Genomic DNA, 26,853 nt, shown 5'->3' with positions numbered 1-26,853 from the left:
GATCAGTGGTTCCTATCCCGTATTCACACAATACAAGAGAGAAGAGAGTGAGCCTTCCCTAGCTCTCCCTAATAAGTCTGTAGACCTCACACAAATAGAAGGACAGTGAACAGCTGCTTGTTAAAGACAGCTGGAAAAAAAGGATACTGTCCAGATAAGTATAAAATGTGTTAGAAAGGAAGATAACAGAAGGAAAGAAAATACCAATAAACACCCAAACCTGTTGAAAAAGGTCCTAGAGGTTTCTTAAGACTGCCCTCACCCATTATGCAGTGGCATGCTTCATCACTGGGCAGCTGACAACACCCTGGTGCAGACCAACACTCAGGGTGGAGCGCTTGTTTTTTTAAAAAAGAAGACAAAAGAAAAAAATGAGAGAGTGCTCCAAAGGAGGGATCCCTAATACAGAAAGTATTTTTGATTAAAACTGCTTATGTGGGTGCCTGTATACTTATTTATTAATGATCCCACTTGACAGGGTTAATAGTAAGTAACTCTACTCTGTACCACTATATGCCAATGCACTCTATGCCACTCTAATCTGCTATGAACCAACCATTTCACTCTATGCTTCTCTACTCTACTCGGAACCACTCTACTCTATGCCTGTGCACTCCACACCAATCTACTATGCACCACCGCACTCTACACCACTGCACTCAACACCACTCCACACAACTCCACTCTGCAACGCTGCACTCTACACCAATGCACTCTATGCCTCTACTCTATACCGCTCCACTATGCCCCACTCTATGCCACTTCACTCTACTCTGAAACAATCTACTCTATGCCACTACACTCTATGCCACTGCACTTTATGCCACAATGCCCCACTCCATTCTACGCCACTGAAATCAACGCTGTGCCACTCTACTCGACGTCCCTCTATTTTATGCTACTGTACTATATGCCGCTGTGCTCTATGCCACTACTATATGCTTCTGCACTCTACCCTTCACAGCTATACTATACCCTGCACCACTCCACTTCACTCTACTCTGAAACAATCTACTCTACACCACTCCACTCTATTCCACTGCAGTCAATGCCACCCTGCACCACTCCACTCTACTCCACTTCACTCTACTCTGAACCAATCTACTCTACACCACTCCACTCTATTCCACTGCAGTCAATGCCAACCTGCACCACTCCACTCTACTCGACTGCACTCTACGCACTAAACTGTAAGCTGTGACACTCTATGTCACTGCACTATATGCTAAGCCACTCTACTCTAAACCACTGCACTCTATGCCAATTCACTTTACACTTTACTCAAAACCAATACACCCTATACCACTGTACCTATGCCAACTACTTTGCACCACTGCACTTTACACCACTATACTCTACAACATTCTGCTCTATGCCACTGCAGTCTATGTCACTGCATGTTACATCACTCGATTCTACTCTGCACCACTGTACTCTATGTCACTGCTCTCTGCACCACTCTACTCTGCACCACTCTTGACACCCCAATCTGTGAGGCTCTACTCTGCATGACTGCGCTCTACACCACTGTACTCTATGCCACTGAACCACTCTACTCTATGCCAATACACTCTACACCACTCTATTCTGCATCATTCCACGCTCATGCTACTGCACTCCCACTCTACCTTGCACCACTGCACTCTATGCCACTTCACTCTACCCTGCATCACTCAATGTCACTCTACTCTGCAACACTGCTCTCATTGCTACTGAACTCTACACCACTCTACTGTGCATCTCTCCACTCTACTCCACTGTACACCAATTCACTCTAAACCACTCTAATCTACTCCACTGCACTCTACGCCACTCTATTCCTCTCTGTGCCAATCCCATCTACGCCATTCTCCACTGCACCCCTCAATTTTATACTGCTGTACTATATGCCACTGCACTCTACACTAATGCTCCCTACAGCACTTTACTTAAGACCAGTATACTCTACGCCACTGTACTCTATACCAATCTACTCTGCACCACTACACTGTGCGCAACTATACTCTGACACTGCCCTCTACGCCACTCTACACCATTTCACTCTGCCACATTACTCTGCACCATCTACCCCACAGAACTCTACACCAGTGCATTCTGTGCCACTCTACTCTACACTACTGCACTCTACGACACTCTACTCTGCAGCACTGCACTCTTTGTCACTGAACTCTATGCCACTCTAGTCTATGCCACTCTACTCTGTGCCACTTTACTCTACACCACTCTATGCTACTCTACTGCGCTCTATGCCAATGCACTCAATGCCACTCTAATCTATTGTACTTTATGACACTGCACTCTACACCACTACAGTCTAGGACACTCCACTCTGCAACACTGCACTGTATGCTAATGCACTCTAGGCCACTACTCCACTATACCCTGCACCACTCAACACTACCCTGCACCACTCCACTCCTTCACTGTACTATGAAACAATCTGTGTGACTGAACTCTCTGCCACTGCACTCTACTCCAATCCATGCCACTGCAGCCAATGCTATGCAACTGTACTCGAAACCACTGCACTCTAAGCCAATGCACTCTACGCCACTTTACTCAAAACCAATGCACCCTATGCCACTGCACCTGTGTCAACTACTTTGCAGCACTGCACTTTACTCCATTATACTCTACAACATTCTACTCTATGCCACTACATGCTATGTCACTCTAGACCACTGCGATCTACACCACTCTATTCTACTCTGCACCACTGTACTCTACATAACCACTCTCTGCACCACTCTACTCTGCAACACTCTACTCTGCAACAATCTAAGGACATGCACTTCACGATCCTGCACTCTATGACCCTGCCCTCCATGACCCTGCACTCTACAACCCTGAACTCTGATACTCTACTCTGGGACCCCTTCCAAATTGCGACTGGATTACCACCCTGTTAAAGAGGGTGGTAATTTGTGAGTGTTTTGCGACCACAATTGCGATCACAGAACATTCACACATAGCATTGCAGATGCAAATTAGGAAGGGAACGCCACTTCCTAATTGCTACTCGTATTTCCTAAATAGTGAGTCACAAATAAATTGCGACTATTTAGGAATTGTACATGGCCAACAGTGATTATGCATGTGCAAGCGGGTTCACAAACCCGTTTGCGTATGCAAAATCAAGTCGTACATCTGGCCCTGTGTTCTGTATTGCCCAGGTTTATTGGATGTGTGGTGCAGATATCAAGCCCCATGTTCCTGGCACCCTATATTATGTCCCTATGCTGTAAAAAACAATGAAACAGGATGTCTTATAAAGTACTGTAGGAGGCAATAAATTTATATGGTCAATGCAACATCATTTATTGAGGCTTGCTTCACTGCGATTATGCATCCCTGGTTGTGATTAATGAGATACTTTCAAGAAAGCTGATACGTTTCGACTCAAGTGCATGTTACGTTACAGATCTTCATTCTCTGGGTTGTTCACAAGCAATGCGAGACCTGGAATTACAGGCTAAATGTAAGATAGACCGACACTCGGGCGGGCATCACATGACTGATTTCGATTCCTGATGGCGAATGTGTTCTCTGTAGTTGCTCAACAGCCTACACTCAAAGTCAGTCATACCCTGGGCACCAATCACACAAGCAATAATTGAGTGGGCAGATTTATGGGGGTTTGGCCTAGGGCAGTGCAGCAGGTCACCTTGCTGCGCTGCCCTACGTCAAAGTGAAAGGGCAGGAATGCACCATATTTCTCTAATACGGTGCATTCCTGTCCTTTCACACTGTGCTGGCGCTATTGTGGCAGCCTTGTGCGAGAGCAAGCACCCTTAAACCAAGGTGCACGGGTGTCTGTGTTGTCGCCAGGATAGCTTTTCTGAACAAAAACAATCCTGGGATGCTTTTTCCTCTTTTTGGGTGTGCTGCAGAATGCAGCACACATAGAAAGATGAAAAACGAGGAGAAATAAAGTTATTTCGCCTCCTTCAACCACCCCTGGGAAGGCGTAACATTTTGTCACTTTCCAGGTTTGCATGGTCTTAAAAAACTTGGGGAAGCGTCAAAATCTATGGATGTTGCATGGGAACATCCACCCAACACCCATGGAACACCTCCCTAGCTCGGAGTAAGGTAACACAGCAATTTGCTCTGGCTTGCCTTACTCAATATCTATGAGGTCATTCTAAGCTACGCAAAGTAGCTTTGCGTGGCATCATAAATATGATTTTGTGGTTTTCCCCACTGAAACGTCACAAACAGTGATACTACGGAGGCACAAGGGGTTCATAAATATGCCCTCAAGTGTCTGGTTGTGTTGTTTTCTTTGTCTTCCTGCTTAGCATCAGATAAAGTTTGGAGATGATGCTGAGGCTGCTATGCCCAGGCCTATAGATGGGCAAACAAGTGGTGAATTGCAAGATGGCAAAATACTTTTTTTGACAATTACACGCATTGTGAAAATAATACCCATTGGTGAAATGAAGGAATGGAAGGATTTCAATCACTTTGTGCATTTCATGTGGCTCTTCCTGGCCAGAAATATGAGGTCCAGGAAGAAGAGCTACCTGTTACATGGTGTGGTTAGGTAACAATGGGGTTGCTTGCTGCCTTCCATTTTTATCCATCTGTGGCAGGTAACGGGTCAGGGAAATTTTGCAGATGCACATCTGCTTCCGACTACTACTAAATGGGAAAAAAAATCTAGCTTTTCTCCTGGTGCCTAAAATGATAGTTTCCGCTGCCTCAGCACAGAGCCGGGTGCCTGCAGTGCGGAAACTTAATTCCTTTAACCTAATTTTTTTCAGAGTTAGGCCTTGCCTCTCTGTTTCTGAGCTGTGCGTCTAAAAAAGTGCACCCACTCAGAGGAATTCTGGGTTAAATTAATTAACGTTATGCACTGCAAAAGCATAATAACAGGCGCTGTACCCTGCACTGAGCCAGCGGGTACCATCATGATATGGCCCCATGTCCTTGCACTCTGTATTCCTTTAGCCATTTCCCACTTTCCTGCCTCCTCCACTTCATCACTCTGCACGCTTTGGAAGATGGCGCAGTCCATCTGCATCATAACAATATAAAAGAATAGTAGGCTAATTCTGCCAGTGCTAGGAATGCCTCCAGGGGACATGCTGAGCAGGTTTACCAAGAACTCTTGAATCCACAAGTTGAGGAGGCGTTTTCTGGGCAGGGCTTGCCTCTTTCTGTAGAAATATTGGGTTGAATGAATTCACTTTACGCACTGCAGAAGCATAAAAACAAGCACTCTACTCTGCACTGGGCCTACAGATGCCATCATAATATGGCCCCCAGGTCCTGGAATACTGCATCCCTTTAGGCAATCCAGACCACATACTAGCTTCTTATGTGAAAAGGGCTGCTTTAATGCAGACAGGTGGAATTCACCTAAAATTCACCGTAGGTCTTCGCCTCACAAAACTAGACCTTTCTATAGAGTACTTCATTTAATGCCCCCTAGCCCAAACCTCTAAATTGTCCACCCCCCTTGACATGTTATGTTAATTGTAAATTTCTAAAGCGCACGTACACCAGCAGGTCTCTTGGCGCTAAGGTTTAAGTAGGAGAGATCGACACCAGAAACAGTCAAATTATGAGCTAGAGTAAAAAGCCAAGTCTTTAGCAGTTTTCTGAAACGCAGATAGTCTTCTTCAAGTCTCAGGGTAATTGGCAGAGAGTTCCACAGTTTCCGGCCCAGTCCAGAAAACCGCGACCCTCCGGTGCGTTTGCGTCTGAATCTCGGTACTACCAAAAGATTCATATGCATGGATCTTAAGGTGCGCTGAGGGGAGTATTTGAGGACTCTCGAAGATATGAATTTGGGACCCAGACCATGTATGGCTTTGAATAGAATACATCCAGTTTTAAACAGAGATCGCTGATCCACCGGCAGCCAGTGGAGCTCTTTCAGCAGCGGCCTAATATGGCACCGTCTATCTTGTTGGTAAATGATTCTGGCTGCTTGATTCTGAATCATCTGCAAACAATGCTTCTGATTGTGCAGGAGGCCGAGGTATATCGCGTTCCCATAATCAATTTTGGAAAGTATCAAGGCGATAATGATTTGGATGCTAGCTTCTCTGCTGAAAAATCTTCTAATCTTTCGCAATTTCCGAAGTTGGACAAAGCAAGCAGATGTAACAGAGCCAATCTGCAAACTCATTGAGAGGTCCGCATCTATTTGTATGCCCAAATTCTTGATCATGGGCTTAGGGTGAGGAGCTGCACCTCTAACTCCAAAGGCCAGTGTGCGGGAGTCCAATACAGAAATTTGTTTTTGGGGATAATGAATTCGTTTTTTTCCGAATTCAGTTTTAATTGGTTGCTGTTCATCCAATTCTTGATGAACAGCATTGAGTTCCTAACAAATTCCTCTGATTTAGGTGACTCTTCAATGGTAAAAGTTAGCTGCATATCGTCAGCATTGTTATATATTTTAATTTCCATCTGACGAAGTCTGGAAATGAGTGGGCGTATCTACACATTGAAGTGAATCGGGGAAAGATAAGAACCTTGCGGGACTCCACAATTCATATTTACAGTGTTGGACTTGAAAGGGTGAGAGCCATACAAATTGCTTGCAGCCCTCTAAAAAGGATCTGACCCAACCCAAGGCAGTGCCTCTGAGACCAGCTGCAGCAACCCGATTCAACAATATTGCATGGTTGACACTTGCAATTGTAACTCCTACCCTGGCATTGGCTATCAACTTTTACATTGATAAACACTTTAACCTACATCTATTATCATCTAACTAAGTATCCTAAAGCTTAACTTTTCCTTTCTTTCCTCCAGGTTGGGCTTTATTACCAACCCCCCACTGCCCTGCTTCCCCTATGTTCACAACCATCATCTTAATGTAAAACCATGGCAACCGAAATTCCCACAGCCTGCACCTGGTCCAAGCGACAACCAAGTACAAAATCCCCTTTTTCGCACCTGTGTTCAACCAAAACTGCCAAACACTCTTCCAAATACTACCCCCCCCCCCTTTTAACTAACCCAGAAACTGTTTTTTCCTTGGGAAAGGTGGGTGGGAAAAAAAGCGACTAACTAAGCACTTACGGCCACTGTGTCACCTACAAAATGGTGATTAGCACTATAAATTTGGCTGTTATATAATTGGCAACATCATCACTCAGAAAAGGCCCACCGGCCCACCTCCTGTAAAGGCCTTTACATACCAGTAAATCATTTTCACCTACATAAAACACTTGAATGTCAGAACATCTGTGCCTCCTCAGTAGCTGATTCAAGCAATGCAGAAGTTCTTGCCATCTTATACCACCTTTTCCATGCCACTTTACTGTAAAAAGCTGCTCATCCAGTCCAAGGTTACAGCCGTCACCCTTCTAGATTTCTTCACTTTTGGCCCATTTAAGAAATAAATGTCCCATGATCCATATCGACAAATCAATTGTTTTCAGCATAGCTACCTCACCTAAAAAGAACACAAATGCGAGATATGCAATTTACACCATTCATAAACCAAACCCCCTTCCTGTTCCCCACATACATATTGCCTGAATCAATGACCAATGCCATAATCCTTTCCCTGCCCTAGACTCTCTCGGCTGCCTCTTTGGCCCCACTAATCCTAAAAGAATGTGTCCCGAAGTCCCCCAGGCTTTACCCCATGCTTTCCAATATTCTTTGCATGACCCACAGAAGCTGATGAGCAGTCAACCTGGACCCGTCCATGTGACAAACGTCTTCCCCCCTTGATGCCCCGTTAACCTCCCACCACTTCGCTCCCCACTGTACTGGACACACATCCTGGGCCTCATTCTCTCCCTTAGCACCCTCTGGTCTGTCTTGGATTGTTGAATGCACAGGTCCAGCCTGCCATCCTGGCTTTCCACATCTCCCCAGTCCAACCATGGAGTATCTTTCCTGACCAGCAGTTCTGAAACCCAAGAGGCCCCGAAAAAACATCCAGGACATGACAGTTGAATAAAAAAAATGTCCCCTTTTCTTTGCATATCTGAGAAAGCATCGCTATCATTTTGCAGAGGAACCGCCTGGATAAAGCCCTCCTCAGACGGTACCAAGGACCCCTCTCCCTGGATCATCCATCTAACATTCTGCTTCCCAGTTCCCCTCCCGCAGGCATGTAGCTCCATACAAGCTTGCGCATGAAGACAATGCCCACCAGTTTTCTTTCAATTGTGACCCTCGAAAAAGACCTTTACCAATCAGTGTAAGGATGTACTGTACTACATCCTTTTCCCTTCCCCACTGCCCTGACCGCCACCTAGCCCCTGTCACTCTTTCCAGTCCAGAGCATATGCTTTTCTGGTGGATACAGCCAGTGACCCTACCACCAACTGCAGCTTCTTCTCTCTGCTGTGCTCCACAAGTTTGCTGGTATCATCGTCCTGTCTTTGTCTGCCTCCATGGCCATCCCATGGAACCTCTCCCACTGTGAACAAGACAAAGCGTCTGCAATGACACTGTCCACCCCTGACACGTGCTTTGCTCTGAAGGCAACATCATGCTTCAAAAACCACATCATGAAAACTCTCAGGAGCTTAAGTACATGTTCATTTCTCGCTGACTGCCTGTTCTCTACATGTACAACTGACATATTACCGACTCTGAGTAAAACTTTTTTGTGTGCAACTCCTGCCCCTATAGCATCACTGCCACGAATAATGGGAAGAATTCCAGAAAAGCAATGCTCCTACCCCCTTGCTTCCACAGTGCCGGCCACTCTTCTGCACACCACCTACCCCGCCAGTAAAGGCCAAACCTATCCCCCAGAGGTGTCTGAGTAATATCTGCATGTCCCACTCACATTCCTTTGGACTGACCAATGGTATCATATTGAAATAGTCCAGGACCCTGCACCCCATGCGCAGGTCCTCCCTTGTGCCCACATATAACGCATATGATTATGGGTCAAGGACAGTCCTTCTAGAGACATGTCCAGGCGCTTACAGAAAGCCCTACCCTTCCTGACTACTCTACACACAAAGTTCAAATATCCCAGCATGACCTGCACCTCCTTCACTGTCACCTTTGGTTTGTGCAGCACTTCACCCAATAACAGTTGCATTTGCATCTTCTTGTCCACCAGGAGGGGTGCTTCCATGGATACAGAATCCAGTTTGATACCCAAAAACGAAAAACAAAAGCACCGTCAATGGCCCCATAGGTTATTTCAGAGCCAGTGGTACCCCAATGTTGCCCATGGCTTCTTGAAAACTTGACAACTGGCATTGACAGTCTGCAGTACCGGGCAGCCCCCACAAAAATAAATCATCCAGATAGTGCGTTATGATCTTCTTCCTCATGTGTGATGTAAAATGCCACTGTAGGAAGGAGTTGAACCACTCAAACAGTGTACAAGATATCACACAGCCTATGGGTAATGCCTTATCCACATACCATTGGCCTTCAAACTATATGCCTAGCTACTAAAAATACTCCTGATGAACTGGCAACAGCCAGAAGACTGACTTCATGTCACACTTCGCTGTGAGTGTGCCCTTTCCAATCTGCCCCACCAATGCCATATCCCCATCCACTGAAGAATGTGAAACCAACGTCATCTCACCTGGGATAAAGTCATTAACCAAGTTCCTCTTTGGACATGACAAGTGCTGTATGAGCCAAAATGCCCGTTCTTTTTTCAGCACCAAACCTTGCCAGGCGCGTCACGATCCTTGTGCTCAAGGTGAGTAAATCCGTGCAGCCTACCTCAGTCAGCAGTTACATGGCCTCCTGCACTCGCAAATCCTCCATAACACTTCTCATTAATTACGCTATAGTCGCTCTTGAAAAATGCAATACAATGCGACTAACTAAGCACTGACGGCCACCCACAAAATGGTGATTAGCCATATAAAATGGCTGACTGGTTACATAATGGGTTTAAAGCCCAAAAGGAGCCCAAAAGAAGCCCATGTAGCCCGGGCTACACCGTGTCCCAATCTCCCCGGGGGGCACAGCTCCCTGCAGTTGGCTGCCCCTCAAAGCCCATTGTTAATTACTTATTGTGAAAAAGTAGTACATCTTTTAAAATATATTTGTATAATGTACATTAGCATTTGTTATTTTTCATTACTTACAATTTTAATACATTTATTACCATTTTTTAATTACATTTTTTAAATTAGTCTAGCATTCTTTTCATTAATATATAATAAATGATTGTATATATTTTATACTATTATTTAATATGCACGTTAGAAGTTTATTTAACATTTGTGTACATTTTTTTAAAGGGTTTAACATTTTTTTAACTGTATTACTTTTTTTAGACTTTTTAAATACATTTTTTTCAATATTGCAACATTTTTATCAGTATATGTTAAATAATTATATACATTTTATATTATTATTTAATTTATACTTTACAAATTTTATAAACCTTTTTACAACATTGTTTGACAAGTTTAACATTTGAAAACATGTATTACACTTTTTTAACATTTATTAAACATTTTTTCTATATTTCCCATTGATTTCTATGGGGAGATATTTTCATTTGGCGGTCATGTTTTTTTTACCACTAGCATTCTATATTTTTATTCTATTTGTGTTATTCTGGTCATTTTTCCATTTACTCATGCAATCCGGAGCCCTACTTAAGGATAAACATTTCTGCTGCAAAGAAAGATAACAGAACCCACTCAGGGTCAAAAGTACTCTGAGAACGGACTATAAATCCCAGCATGCATCTATGTAAAGTGGAGCAAACATGCACTTAGTAACGCCCACTGAGGGCGGTAACATAACAACAAGCAGTGAGAGATTTCTGTCAGGCATTCACTAAGCTGCCTATGAATAAGAGGCTGGAGCCTTGAAACGCGTCAGGCACAAGATTTTTTTTTAAACGGAATGAAGATGTTGGTTGGCCTTTGTGACATAAACGGGATGGTTTTGCACCAGTTGTCGAGTGCGTCCTTAATGCTTTGGGCGTTTGGTGGAAATACATGGACGCGGCAGCCCTGCCGTGGAGGACTGCACCATCTCAAGATCAAAGGAGAGGCTGCATATTGGGAACAATTCCACACCCGGTATGCAGCACAACTGATGAGGTAAAAATAACCAACACTCTACCCGGAGCCCTACTGAAGGATAACCATTTCTGCTGCAAACAATGCTAACAGAACCCACTCAGGGTCAAAAGTGCTCTAAGAACAGACTATAAATCCCAGCATGCATCTTTGCAAAGTGGAGCAAACATGCACTTAGTAACGCCAACTGAGGGCGGTAACATAACAGCATGCACATAATTAGCTTGCTAATTGAGAGCTTTCAGTCAGGCATTCACTGAGCTGCCTATGAATAAGAGGCTGGAGCCTCGAAACGCGTCAGGCACAAGATTTTTTTTTAACTGAATGAAGATGTTGGTTGGCCTTTGTGAAATAAACTGGATGGTTTTGCACCACTTGTCGAGTACGTCCTTAATGCTTTGGACGTTTGGTGGAAATACATGGACGCGGCAGCCCTCCCATGGAGGACTGCACCATCTCAAGATCAAAGGAGAGGCTGCATGGTGGGAACGATTCCACGCCCGTTATGCAGCACAACTGATGCGGTAAAAATAACCAACGCTCTATCCGGAGCGCTACTTAAGGATAATCATTTCTGCTGCAAAGAATGCTAACAGAACCCACTCAGGGTCAAAAGTGCTCTAAGAACGGACTATAAATCCCAGCATGCATCTATGTAAAGTGGAGCAAACATGCACTTAGCAACACCCACTGAGGGCGGTAACATAACAGCATGCACATAATTAGCTTGCTATTTGAGAGCTTTCTGTCAGGCATTCACTAAGCTGCCTATAAATAAGAGGCTGGAGCCTAAACGTGCTAGGCACAAGATTTTAAAAAAAAAACGGAATGAAGATGTTGGTTGGCCTTTGTGAAATAAACCGGATGGTTTTGCACCAGTTGTCGAGTGCGTCCTTAATGCTTTGGGTGTGTGGTGGAAATATATATATATATATATAATAAATTGACTTTTGTTTCTTTTGTTCCTCCATTTTTGCAAATTTTAAAAAATGCAGTTAATTGTTATTTATTTACTTACTTGTAAGTTTTGTTGAGATGTTTTGAACCGTTTTGAAGCTTTTTTTATCTAGTTTTAACATGGAGCAAGTGTTGAGTTTTCTGTGGAAAGAGAAAAAACTGTTATATTAATTAAACATGGCATTTTGTTGCAAGTTTCCCAGAGTTTAAGGAGTTAGGTTTATTTCTGGTCTTTGGTTGTGAGAGTTTTAAAATTAATATATATACTTACTTTATTATATCTTCTTGCCACTTTGTTAAAGCTGATATTTTCAGGCAGTTTGTTCATTTGGACGATGGTTTTCTTTTCCTTTAGGTAGTCTTTGTAAAAAGATAACATTTACAGAGTGTGTTACAATTTATTTATTAAATTGTACATTTGAGATTAATACCAGTTAATTTTTGGATTAAATATGTGTAATACTTACTTGAAATTTTAGTTGTTGGGATGATTTATTTCTGTATTAATAGTTTCTTGCGAGAATCTGGAACAGTTTCCTCCTCTTGCAGCGTTTATCGTTTTTGGAGCATTTTGTTGTATAATTAGTGTGCCTTTTATATTGTTGGCTTAAATGTTGGATTTTATTGCTGAAAGTTGTTTGGTAAACGCTGATTTATGTTTTATTTTTGTAGTATAATATATAGTTTGCTTTATTTATATATGAATTATTGCGTATATATATATATATATATATATATTGTTGTATTAATACGTTTTCTTATGTTTAGAATTGATAATAATTATGTTGGTACTTTTAAATATATGTGGTTTAGGTTTATGATTTTTTGGGGGTGTTTGTTTACTTTTTGGTTATCATAAGTTTTGGGTTTATTTGAAATAATTGTTCTAAATTGAATTAGTTTGGGGGGTATGTTTAAGGATTTGTTAGTTATATTAGCAATAATATTGTGAGCAATACTGTGGTAATTGATATTTTTGATATGCTATATGTTTTGTTTTGATGACAAGCTCTGGTTTCCAAAACAATCATTAAAACAACCTTTTGGAGTGGTAGGAGAAAGGGAGGGGGTGTAGAGGGGGAGAGATGGAGAAAGGATGTGGGGATGGAAGCTGAGAAGGATGGAGAAGTGGATGGAGGGTTAGATGAGAGAAGGATTGTGATGGATGGAGAGAAGCATGAATGGATGGAAAGAAAATAAAGTGATGGGTGGAAGAACGGAAGATAAGATGAATGGATGAAATAGATGGATGGATCAAAAAGGGAAGAAGGAAGAAGACAGAAAGATGAAGAGAAGGAAGGGCAGATACCATAAAGATGGAGATAAGAAAGGATGCATGGATGCAAAGAAAGAAGGAATAAAGGATGGATAGATAGATAGATGGATGGATGAGTTAATGAATTTGAAAGTACAGATAAATGAAAAAGGAACTAAAGCAAAATGGAAATACGCAGAAAGAAAGTTGGGGAGAATGAATGATGGGAAATTTTACAATTTCAGAATTACGTCAGAAGTAGCAACTCCCTGAATGACTGCTGAAATCAGGTGCCTCACTCTCTCACTCAGAGATACTTGAGACATGGTGCAAAGTGGGGGGTATTTGATTTTTTATGACTACTGCGCTGCTCTCACTTTTCTCACGAGTTATGCTCTTGTGGATTAGGGGTTTTAGAGCCAGAGAAACTGGTCAGAGAAACTCTTACATATGAAGGAAATGTCACAAAGCCACGCCCTCAACTCCACAATTAGTGGGCACACATGTTAGACATTTTATACTGAGTTAGGATTCGCTATGGGTTATTCTCAGGTAAAGTAGATGAGTAAGAATTATCATCAAAACAGTAGGCACCTTGGCAACTAAATACAACGAGTGAACTGCAAATACGCTCCAAACATTGTTCATTACACATCCCTAACTTTTAATTAAAAAAAATTCTAATTGTATTACATTTAACTGGCTTGCAGCTACATATTTTTGTTTAAAAATATTTCATATAAAGCCCCTCCCCCCCACGTACTTGCATCCCGGAGGCCTGAAATCAGATCCCTGTTTTTCAGTATCTCTCACCAACAATCAGTCAGCTTGCTTGCCCATGCCAATGTTGGGGTGTTTTATTCCAATTTCATGCACTGGCGTCTATTGAGCAAAGGGGAGCCCTCACACGTCTGCCTTCCTGTTGTTTGAAGGACAAAAGAAGTGAGATGAACATTCCACAGCTTACTCCAGCTGACTGGAACCTGTGATGGTGAAAGGAACGAATAAAGCAGACTCCTTACTTAACTACGCTTCGTATGCTTCTTCTTTGTAACAAAGATACTATTTTTAGTTGATTAGGAACCATACTTGCGCCACTGAATTGTACCTTCTTATTGACACCAGCATCGAACTTCCACAAGGTCAACTTGCAAGTAAATCTGTAGCTACTGTGGGATGCTGGAGATATTGGTAAAATTCATCTCTAGCTATTAATACATGAGGGGGAACAACCTTTACAACGCAACTTTTACAACGCACTACACTTACAACGCATTTTTTACAACGCAAAATCCATTAACACGCACTACACTTACAACGCATGACACTACAACGCATTTTTAAAAACTACCTTTACAACGCATTCCATTACAACGCCTACCATTACAACGCATATTATTACACTACACTATCCAACACTTACCCTACTGTTGCACCCCCTGGAGTTAGAATAGTAATTTTTACCCCTATACTATCCAACACTTACCCTACTGTTGCACCCCCTGGAGTTAGAATAGTAATTTTTACCCCTATACTATCCAACACTTACCCTACTGTTGCACCCCCTGGAGTTAGAATAGCAATTTTTACCCCTATACTATCCAACACTTACCCTACTGTTGCACCCCCTGGAGTTAGAATAGTAATTTTTACCCCTATACTATCCAACACTTACCCTACTGTTGCACCCCCTGGAGTTAGAATAGTAATTTTTACCCCTATACTATCCAACACTTACCCTACTGTTGCACCCCCTGGAGTTAGAATAGTAATTTTTACCCCTATACTATCCAACATTTACCCTACTGTTGCACCCCCTGGAGTTAGAATAGTAATTTTTACCCCTATACTATCCAACACTTACCCTACTGTTGCACCCCCTGGAGTTAGAATAGTAATTTTGACCCCTATACTATCCAACACTTACCCTACTGTTGCACCCCCTGGAGTTAGAATAGCAATTTTTACCCCTATACTATCCAACACTTACCCTACTGTTGCACCCCCTGGAGTTGGAATAGTAATTTTTACCCCTATACTATCCAACACTTACCCTACTGTTGCACCCCCTGGAGTTAGAATAGTAATTTTTACCCCTATACTATCCAACACTTACCCTACTGTTGCACCCCCTGGAGTTAGAAAAGTAATTTTTACCCCTATACTATCTAATACTTACCTTAAATGCAATTTAATATTATGCGTTGTAATGGTATGCGTTGTAAAGGTAGTTTTTAAAAATGCGTTGTAGTGTCATGCGTTGTAAGTGTAGTGCGTTGTAATGGATTTTGCGTTGTAAAAAATGCGTTGTAAATGCATGCGTTGTAAAAGTGTGCGTTGTAACGACATACATCCATACATGAGCAGCAAAAATATGCCATAAGTTAGCATATACAATTTCTGTTACCAAGAATTGAAGCTAAAAAGCCCACATTATTGATTGCTAGAATTTTGTAGCCTTAGTACTTCTGGCATGCACTCGGATCCATTCAGAGCACACGCAAGGTCCACTATAACATGCATCAAAGTCTGTGACCTGTAACCTTATCAAACAATGGGGAAAGTGTGCCACATATTACACTATGAGGAGGACAAAGAAACAACAGTGGCAAGGGAGGTTAAGTCAAATTAGACAAATGTTACTTTAAATATGGATTCATCTAAAGTATAGGGACCCTGTTCGCCCATCTGATCATTTTTCTATATATAATTAACCGAGGAAGACCTGCAACCTGAACTAAGAAAGGGCCAAAGAAAGATAACTGCTAACGAGGGGGATTTAGGTCAGAGGGAGTCTTTAAAGTCGACCAAGGGCAGCTTCAGAATTTGGGAAGAATTGTCTGGTTTTGTAATTTTCTGGCTTCTACTAATGCACTGAAGAATTTTACAGAGTCTGCTCCTAACCTTATGTTCTTCTGCTCTCCCAAAATGCCACAGATAATCTATGTGGCACGCAACGCCAAGGATTCAGCTGTGTCCTACTTCAATTTCTACAAGATGGCGAAGGTACATCCAGAGCCTGGCACCTGGCCAGAGTACCTGGAAACGTTTATGGCTGGAGATGGTGAGAAGGAAGCAGGGGACTGTATGGTAGGATCTTAGCGTTCGCACATAGAATCTATTTATGTTAGCATTTACTGTCACCAGCAGTATAGTAAGGAAGCACATTTTGACTATGTTGTCATAAACTGGACACTTGGTATAGCCTAACATCCTTCTCCACGTATGTGAAAGGACTGAACATGTAATGCAAGCCTTCCATTACTGCTTATGTATCACAGACCTTCCCCATCACTTCTGCCATTTACTAATGGTGCTTCTGGCTGCCTCTACCCCCAGCAGTCCACCCCTGCGCTACCGGCTGGCACCGCCACTGTTATCCACATACCAATAAACTGGAGCAGCCTGACCCTTCTATTCACACACAGATACTGCCAGTGTGTGATAAACTGCCCCCTCCCCACGTGCCACCCTTGTAATAACTATATGCCATAGGAAAAACGTAACACCTTTTGCTGTAGTTGGCAATTAATACTAGTCCATGCATCTCTCAGCTTTTGACCTTCCCATTTCCGTTCTCATACAGGGCACACGCTGCAGACTGACCTTTTCCACTGTACTTTATGTGCTGTCCACATGCCATAGTCTGACCTCTTTTGCTGCTGCCAGTGTGCTTCCCACATCCTGTTAGGTGACCAATGATGTGCTAATTTGATGGCCACCTCCACAATCACCAATGTGGCAGGTGTATCCAGCATCACCTTCCTGTTTTCCATATCTCTCACTACAGGGCATGGACGGTGAGAGTTGAAATCCCCTTACACAACCCTGTCGATTGCATTTTCCATATTCAACTTTAAAAATATATGGAGGCAGCTGAACTCACCTGAAAATGTCCCATCATGTCCCACATCAACACGGGCAACTTCTGGAGGTGACAGGCACACTCTTATATTTAGGATCAGATGGCAGGTTTTCACAATGTAGTCTGTAGGCTGCAGGAATACTCAGAAGGTAGTCACCGAGTCAGTCTTATACCGAATTATTTTTTATATGTCCTTGTTTAGGTGAGGAACCTAAACACGGAAAAATCCTTTCTCCTTTGAAAATCTTTGGTGGCTAACATGAAAATCCAGGGGCAGCCATGTCGATATTTAGCCGTGGTGCCAATATGAGGCTTTGCATGTGTGTAAGCAAATTATTTGGAGTCACATTTGAGTTCAGGTAGGCTAGGAATAATAGGGTCCCACATTTTTGGTCAAGTGTATCCTTTTCAAGTAGCTCTAAAGTCAATGAAAACATCATAGATGTTGGGCTAGTTGTATTCATATTCAAGGACCAGTAGAATCAAAATGTCACCCTTTAAGAGCACTTCTGCCTTGCCTTATATTTGCATATTTCTTGTTTGCTTACATTCCTGTGCTTTTTGTTTCTTCTTTGGCTTTGCCTGATTTGTGCAGCCACTTTACCACAATAGCTCCAGTTTGTCTCTGCCTGCCCCTCTTGATTTGTATCCTGAATGGCGAGTTACCCCTGGGGCTGCTGGTACATTCGTAGTGGGTGTGTTCAGTTTCTTTACAGAGGGCTTTGCCTAGAAGATGTATCTACAACCGCCTGAAACCTATAACAAGCACTGGCATAGCCAATAGGTCTCGCCTTTGGGACCTTCTAAGTGTTTAGCGATGCAGCACATTATCCCGGGAGCTGTCCTGCTACGGATTGAATAGTTATATAATTACTACACACTGGGTCATGCAGTCTGATTCAGGAATATATGCTTGCCTCTGCCATGCACTTCTTCCTGGGTGGCATTATGATAACCAACACTTGGAAGGCTTGTGTGAGGTCAGATGTCAAGGGGCACCAGAAACCAGTCTATACAACATGCATATCTTTTTTCCTGTGTGATCTTTGAATATCCAATGGCTCATGCAACAGAGAGTTACTGGTGATGAGGCGCGGATACGTAACCATGAGGGAAAGGAGGGGTGGTACACTGACTCAGGACATGTCTAGAGGACGGTGGGTCACTAGTCAATTGAGGGTCAATGGAAGGAGCGGGTGGGTCTTTTGAGGGAGGCTAAAGCATATGCTTTACAAAACAAAGTAATCAAACTGAAACCTTACCAAAATAGTGTTACACGCTGGCTGCCTTTTCCCTGGGAGGAGATTTTGTAACAGTCCCCTGAAGTCTGGACAGTAAATGGGCCTTAATCAGTGTTAATTCCCCAAAATCACCACATGTTAGGGTGACTCTAGAACTGTAATGTGATTTTATCCTTTGAAATATCCAAGCTGTAACTGTGGTAATTATGTAAAAGTTGTATTCGGTATGAGCTATACAGTTACCAATATTATAACAGCTGATGCCAGCAAAGATATTATGGTGTGAGGGTGTGTTTTAAAGTAAGGACAAGGAGAGAAAATAAAATGTTTACTAGCTCAGCAGAATAGACCGGATTCTGCACTTGTGTGAAGTGATCTTAAGGAAACAGTATTGATATCTGTTTATTGTTGTAAGTTTGTCTTTGCTATGTGCTTTTATGCGCAATCAAACACCCAGTTTTTTTATTTGCAGTATGCTTGTGTGGCATTTTAAAGACACGTGGTTTTGACTTTATTTCTATGGATTTTATTTGAACACCACAATAAAGTAGTATGAAATTCACCACACCCATGAAACAACATCACAATTTAGTCTTTCAATTCCAACATTTCATCCTCAATGGAACTTGCAGGCATGATCTCAGACAAGTCTGTGTAAACTATTTGGAAGTGTTATCTTCTGACAAAAGTGCAGGTTTAAAAACCAACACTGCAATCTAAAAGTTCAATCTACAAACCTTTCTGCCCGCTACAGTTTTCATATTTATTTGATATGTTTTTTAGATACCAAATTCCCCAGTTAGCTTGCTGTAAACAAGGAAACGTGCACCTTACCCTTAATTGCTTCAATTAAGCAAATATACAACCATTCCTTGTTTGGTAGTTGTGATATTGTGTTACAAAAGCACATGTGAAGGCGTTCTCCCTTCCTAAATGCCAGGAAATCTCTACACAAATGAGTTGAAAGCTTACACAACGATCATTACACATTTGTGCACTCCCCATAACAAATTCTGACCAGACAAATTATAGTAGTAGGGAGTGTAAACCATTATTTGATAGTAAGCGACAATTCTGTTTGGTAATGGTTTGATATTTCTAGCCATTGCTTGAAAGGCAGGTCCATGGGTAAGTGAGGCTGTGAATTACTTATGTCGATTGTAAATTTGATAAAGTGTGGGTGAACACAGTCATGTTGGTGAAATGGTCATTTTTTAAAACTTTTTTAATAAAAGGATTATCAATGAAGAGGTGTCTAGGTGCATCTGAGGGAAAAATGGAGGAGGCAGAGACACATTCAGTTGAATGATAGGCATGGGGAGAGTCGAGGACCAGCCCAAATTTGGGGACATACTTCGCTCTTGTTCGTTTGAACTTGAGAGTGTAAGGCATTTATTAATTCTAACGATGGCCCGGGGCATAGCAAAGCAGAAGTTGTAGAGCCAGTCCCGCTACCCATGCGACAGTTCGAACTAACTTTATGACCACATGGTAGCATCAGCTCTGAATTTCGACAGAGTAGATCGCTTGGATTCGTTCTAGTAGGGTCAGTTCTAGGTTTTTGTAGACGGACTCAGTATTGGACACGATTGGCATTGGAAAAACTACTTCCCGGGACAAAAGTTGATCACTGTAGGAGTAGTGTTCGTTTCAATACATAGAGAGACACGGGTAGAGGCAGGCAGCCTAGATATACACCGATAGTTTTGGGGGACTCTCTGAAAATTTGTTTAACTAGAGCTAATGATGAATTTCCTGGAAAGTCTGGTTGTAAACAATTCCTCTGTCTATTTAAAGAGGGTGTGGTGCGTAAAAAAAAAATATATATAAAACTAAACTGGATAAATCCACTAGATGGCAGGCCTGTGCAAATCAATCGACAGCGGGTTCATGCTGCAAAAGGATTTTGTGTAACATTTCAGAGCTCAAACAAGCCTAAAGAAAACATCAGTGTGAAAGACCACTTTTTAGGGCTCGCCCCTAGCGATGCAGTGCGCAGCATTGCTCGCGCAGGCGAGAGCCCTTTTGTGGAGGGTTCCAAAACGGACCCTGGAATTGCACACGCTTGTGCGTGTGCTTTTCATTTGGGGTTCCGCTATTGGGCTTTGCGTGCGTGTTTTTTTTAAACAGAGCATGCAATAGGCCAAAGGCTGGGGCATTGCTCCGCCCATGGCGTATTGGTGTCTGTTACGCACACCAAAGCCCATATGTTTTCAATTATCGTGCCCAGACACGGGCGCGATAATTGAAAACATATGGCTCGCAGTGGCGCACACGCGCGCACCACTCGCGGGCCTGTCTTTTTTTTTTAACAATAGCGATCACTTTTTTTTAGCACCGAGTCGGCTTTTCTCTGTGGTTCTGATAAGTAGGATAGTGTTGCTCTCCACAGTTCTCTGAAGGAGAGGCAGTCCTCACGGCGAGACTGAGCGTCTGCTTTGTTAATGGTTTCAAGTGTAAAAACACAGTTTCTCCTGTAGTAATTCTGTCTTGAATGGAGGTTTGTTAAGAGTATCTATACCAACTACCACATAAGCCATCTTGTTCAGCTGTGATGTCACCACATTTTTATACATAGAAAGTTGTGGGAGTGTTGGCACAGTCACAGTGAGTCACTCCCATGCAGCGAATGACTAAGGTATGCCACAGAATAAAGTGAAACCGCTGGCACATTATTATTCTTTTCTGGAGAGAACGCAGTCTATTGTTCATGTTTTATCTTTGGTCTGTCACTCTTGGTTTGGGAGGTTTGATTAAAGACCATGGGCTGCTTTGCATGGTTCAGAAGCATGGAGGGGGTTAAGGAGTGGCAAGTGCTCGAGGCTCAGTCACCTCTTTCCTCTCTTGGAGCTTAATCCACGATGACAAGCTGGAAAACCAAGCAAAAACCAAAGGAAATGATGAACGGAGTGTTGAACATTGCAAGCACTCACCCCCAGTCAACTGATCTGGGTTTAATCCATCACCATTCTTTAGCCCACTCTGCCACCCCAGTTCAGACATGGCCATATGCAAATCAGTCTGACCCTGTGCCTCATGGGAACAGTCCAGCCCGAACTGCCAAGCCATGTCTTCCCTGGACCGGAAACAAGCTTCCTAGGACCGGTTTCTGGCAAGCTGGAAAACCACACTTGTGTTACAGAGAGAGTACCCAGCGGAGCCGTATGTTGTTAGCCTGCACGTCTCATCATTCTCGCTGCTGCTGGGCTTTGTTTTTTTAAATTAGACGACGGGACCTTTTGGGAATTCCAACACCTGTGCCCTCGTGTGGTGGTGCAGCTGTAGAGCTATTGTCAGTTGCTGCAAATGTACTGTAAAGAGCTTTCGTTTTTTAATGTACAAAATGGCCGGTCAATCATAAAATATTTATTCCGGCGATTCAAAAAAAGCCATAAAAGTACAGAATAAAAAACAATTTTTTTTTGCTATGCACGAGGACATGTTTACCGACCCTCATTGCCTTGCACAATTTTTTAATGTTTTTTGTTGCAGTTTTTATATAGCTTGAACTCGACCCGAAGGAAGGTATCAAAGCCTTAAAATGAGCACTAGTAGCATTACAGACGGACACATTCATATTTATTTTTAGGCACGAGGAGATTAAGTGATTGGCCCCATTCGGCCATACTCGAACCTGGTTCCTCTGTTTCAAAGTCGGCCGTCCTGGCTGATAAGCCACACCCTCTGATAAATGGACCGCTTTCTAACTTAAGTTAGCTAGGTATTACTTTTGCTTATTATTTTGGTGGCTAAAATGTGCTTGTGCGATGTTTGATAAGAAGAGTTGTATCAGGTGGTGGCACGTGAAATTATGGGGTTGAAACATCGTAACACTGATTTTAAGCTAGGATACTGGCTGAAATGCTCTGTTAAAAGGGCTGTTCCCAAGAAGGCTATTTGCTTTTGTTTTATATTTTTTTATAGACAACAGCAGTTCTTTAACGGAATGTGATCACAGTTATTTCACATTTTAGAGATTCTTTTGTTGGTCTTATTATGTTGAGGATTGCTTCCCAGGCTTTAATCAGTTTGAAAAGGAGGCTTCCTGGGCAAAAAAACCCTCTTGTCAGGCTGAGAATACACTGTGTGACATCCATGAAAAGGATTTGATTATTTTAAATACATGCAACTCTTGCCTAATCAAAACTGTCACTTCACACGTTTCTGACGGATGAAGAGCTGCAGAAAGACGCTGAGCAGTTCAAGCCCCTTTAGAATACCCGAGGTGAATCTCTCTCTCTCTCTTCCATAGTCAAGAGTTGGTTTGCCACTTTGCTTGACGCATTTATATTTTTAGATTCTTTTCTGCAGTTGCTGCTCATTTTTAGAAGCTGTCTTCAAGAATAACAAGCATTTGCTATGCAATAGGTCTCGCATTATTAAAGTTTGAGCTATTGGTGTTGCATTATTTAGCAATGCCAATAGCTCAAACTTCAATAATGCGAGACCTATTGCATTGCAAATGCTTGTTGTTTCTGTTGCTGCGGAGAGGGCGGGGGGGGGGAGAATGTGGACTTACGGCCAAAGCTGCCGACTTTAAAGCTGAGCAGAAAAAGCAAATGGGTGAGAGAGCGCAATGTAGAACACTCGTGCTTGTGCTAGCTTGCCCCTTGCGGGAACGGGAGCAGTGGCGCATGGCCATGCTAATTATAAACATATGGTCGGCGCACCTCCCTTCGCTCCCGCAAGGTGGATGCCACCACAAGCACGAGTGTGCTTGAAAAGGTGAAGACCGATTTCTAAAGGTCATATCCTGAGCAGTGCTTGCGCGCTGCCTAGGCGAGACCTAAAACGGTGTGCAGAATTAGATCAGATTCTCTACCATGCCATTTACGGTCTAACATGGGTGAAAGGAGGACTTAGTCATGCAAGGCTGTTAGTAGGGCTGGCAAGTTGGGTGTTAGTAAAATCCCCTGAAGCCTGGCCTGCCTTTGTTACATTCTATATTGTGTTTCATCTTCACCCCAAATGTAATTATGAGTTGTTGTCACTGTCTTGTGTTCTTATTGTATGCTTTGTTTGTGCTAGTGATTGCTTTGTTAATTTTCTAACAGTCACCTCCCCTTAAAACCTAGTGGCATTTGGCTCCTGGTACGACCATGTGAAAGGCTGGTGGGAGAAAGCCCGGGACCACCCCATACTCTACCTGTTCTATGAGGATATGAAGGAGGTGAGTGCTCCAGGATAGAAACTGCCATCTTGAATCCTACTTACGACACCAGTGAGATTTTAATGCAGAGGTTTTCTGTCTCATTAACGGAAATAAGGGAGATTATTTCAGTATATTAGAGCATAGTGTTGGTGCCTTGAAAGAAACTCATGAACAGTGGAAAAATGGTCAACTAGAAATTGTGATATTTCCCAACAACAGCCCAAGTGCCACTGAAGAATGGAGAGAGCCTGGCATCTGACAGATCTTGCTCCAGTCATTTATGGAACTCAATCCCAATTATCCAGCCGGTCACTCCCACTTTGCTTATGATGAATAAACGAGCCAGGATGACATGACCATCAAATCCAACCCATAGGAAAAAATGAATGCCCACCAAGTCAACTTTCATCCTCTCTGGCCGCAATTCAGAGCTTGGTTCCATAGATGCTCTTAAATGAAATCTGCTATTAAGTCTTTCACTTCTACTTCTTCTGTGCCATCTTACTTTACACACTAGTCCTCTTCACTTCTAATTAGGTGTGTCTTGACAGCATGGCTGTCCGAAAGATGAATTGTACTCAATGTGCAGAGAGTAGGCTTTAGGTCAGCCCCGTCATTTATCATCTGGAGTAGTGTACACCTCTCACCTAATGGCATTGGCTGTTTGGTGTATCATTGCACCTCCTAGGATGTCCTTCCAATGTATTCCAAAGGGTCAATTTGACATCTGAAAAGTACACTCAGCCCTGCCAAAAGTCACAAATATATTGTATTTAGTCTGAAGACCCATATTACCTCAAATAACGAATCAGCCGATGCAGAACTCTGACAGCAGAATCTTAAATGTATATTTATTCACTTCGCTGCATTTGAGATGATATATCATTGCTCACTGCATGTGGCCAAACATAAGTACCCACTGTGGTTAAGGACAATCACAATCGCACAAAGGACTCAGTCTCTCGCCCCAGCTGGACAACAGAAGGGCACAACTGGACCTCCAAACTAACGTAGATCATGTCTTGAAATTTTTAAACCAACTTAATTGCAATTTTCTTTTAAATGTCTTTGGAGTATGACCCCCACCTGTTCGAAAGCTTACCTTGTGAGCCTGTCACATGGAACATACCTATGGACATTGTCTTGTAAATTAGCATTGTTGGAGCTGTTCTCTCTATACCTACAAACAGTTCCTCCCACTAAAGTCCGGTCTGTCTGCCTCAATGGGATGTATCAAGCAAAAGTGCTACCTGTAGCACCTGATGAAACCTGTTGCATAATTTCCTCAGTAGGACCTGTTAAAGGTCCTGGTCCCTGCTGGATGATACACGCTCTCCTAATGCTGGTGGCGCCCAGGTGCATATCCCAGTGTCTGCATCCAACGGCTGGAGCTGAAGATTCAGGGCTGAAACGATTAAAAGGGAAAAGACAGGACAGTTGGTGTTCTTACACCATCCATTTCAGGACATCCTCATTCCTCAATTCTCATCCCTACTTCTTATCCCTATTTGTCATCCATTCTTTTTTTTTTTTTAGTTTTATATAGCGCGAACTAGACCCGAGACATCGGGTATCAGAGCGCTTTACATGAGGACACATTCATTTTTTTTGTTAGGCACAGGGAGATTAAGTGATTTGCCCAGAATCACAGGATGTTGATCATCGTTGCTGAGACTCGAACCCGGTTCCCCAGCTTCGAGGTCGACCGCTCTAGCCGTAAGGCTACATACTCTCCCCATCATCCGTATTTCTCATCCGCAATTTCTACTTCTCTCCCATCATCCCTACTTCTCATCCATCATCACTACTTCTCATCCATCATCCCTACTCCTCATTCCTACATCGCACCAATTATCTCTACTTCTCTTCCACCATCCCTATTACTCATCCCTCATCCTTGATTCTCATGCCTACTTCTAAACCATCATTCCTACTTGTTATCCATCATTCCTATTTCTCTTTCATCATCCCTACTTCTCATCCCTCACCACTGCTTCTTACCCCTACTTCTCACCCACCATCCCTACTTCTCAGCCATCATCCCTACTTCTCATCCCTGCTTTTTATTCCTACTTCTCATTCGTCATTCCTACTTCTCATCCATCATCCCTTATTCTCACCCATAATCCCTGCTTCACAGTCCTACTTCTCACCCATCATCCCTGCTTCCCATCCATCATCCTTACTTCTCATCCCTGCTTCTCGTTCCTACTTCTCATTCGTCATTCCTACTTCTCATCCATCATCCCTTATTCTCACCCATAATCCCTGCTTCACATCCTTACTTCTTAGCCATCATCCTTAGTTCTCAGCCCTACTTCTCTACTAAGACACTTCCTTCTCATCCCTACTTCTCATCCAACATCCCTTCTTATCATTAGTCGTCCCTCAGTCATACCAAAACACTTTCAATGTTGTGAAACACCCCTTCACACTAATTGGTTGGCAACAACCACTCAGATTTAGGAAAGAGGGCTGCATTCCATTGGTCCCGTCACTGAAAAATATAGCCATCTCATTGCACATGTCTGTTGAGGACAGTGGAGGTGAAACACAAATAGTGTTTGCTTCCAGTGAATCCAAGGTTGTAAAGCTTTTCGTTGTATTTAAGTAAGTGATTTTCTGTTTACACAGGCCTCCGTGGAAAGCTCTAATGGTTTGGGGAAGACAAAGGTTCTTCCACCTGGGCAATAAATCAGCTCTTGTATGGAGGCTATAGAGCTCATTGGGAAAACATTTCTGGCTACAGTGTCATATGTAACAACTCTGTCCAGGCCTTGCTCTTCCTGGTTTCATACACAACTGAAGTCCAGTCCATTATATCTGCAAACTGCAAGGAAAGAAAAAACACAGCTCTCTGAGCTAAAGACAGCCTAAGACGAAAACATTTTCTTTGTTGCAAATAAGTCTGAAACTAAAAAAGGTTTGTGATAAACTGTATTACTTTGTCTCCTAGAGTTGATTTTAAACATTTTCTTTGTCACAATATCAAACTGAAACCAGACAAATTTTATCATGACCTGTGTGCCCCAGTCTCCAAGTGTTGAAAAATGTCCCAAGCCAGGTCCCTTTTCTTTCCCAAACCACCAGAGCTTTCTGCAGAGGCCTGTGTAAATAGAACTACATTGTAAGTGCCCCTTTTTTTCAGGTTTACCCCCTAATGTTTTGCCAGATGTCTGATGCCAACTTGACTGCATGTGTGCTGGGACCCTGAAAACCAGGCCCAAGCACCAGTGTTCTTTCCCAAAACTGTACCTTTTTCTCCACAATTGGCACACCTACGGGCCACATATAAGTCCTTTGTAAAAGATATTCCTGGTACTAAGAGCCCTGTGACCAGAGAGGGTCTCTGAAGAAATGCAGAATGTATCATAACACCTTCA

The 26,853-nt window shown here is 42.7% G+C and overlaps 1 protein-coding gene across 1 annotated transcript in view; it reads left to right on the top strand.

The window, feature by feature from the left end:
* LOC146811884 (sulfotransferase 1 family member D1-like) overlaps positions 1-26,853 on the top strand; it is a 57,005-nt gene that overhangs the window by 14,776 nt on the left and 15,376 nt on the right. Inside the window, exons 5-6 of the mRNA XM_085618848.1 lie at positions 16,150-16,276; positions 23,394-23,488. Coding sequence (XP_085474974.1) covers positions 16,150-16,276; positions 23,394-23,488 — 222 coding nt within the window. The remainder of the gene's footprint in view (positions 1-16,149; positions 16,277-23,393; positions 23,489-26,853) is intronic.

This window comes from Triturus cristatus, chromosome 7, assembly GCF_964204655.1.
Source record: "Triturus cristatus chromosome 7, aTriCri1.1, whole genome shotgun sequence".
Classification (NCBI taxonomy): domain Eukaryota; kingdom Metazoa; phylum Chordata; class Amphibia; order Caudata; family Salamandridae; genus Triturus; species Triturus cristatus.
This window is presented reverse-complemented; position numbering and strand designations above follow the sequence as displayed.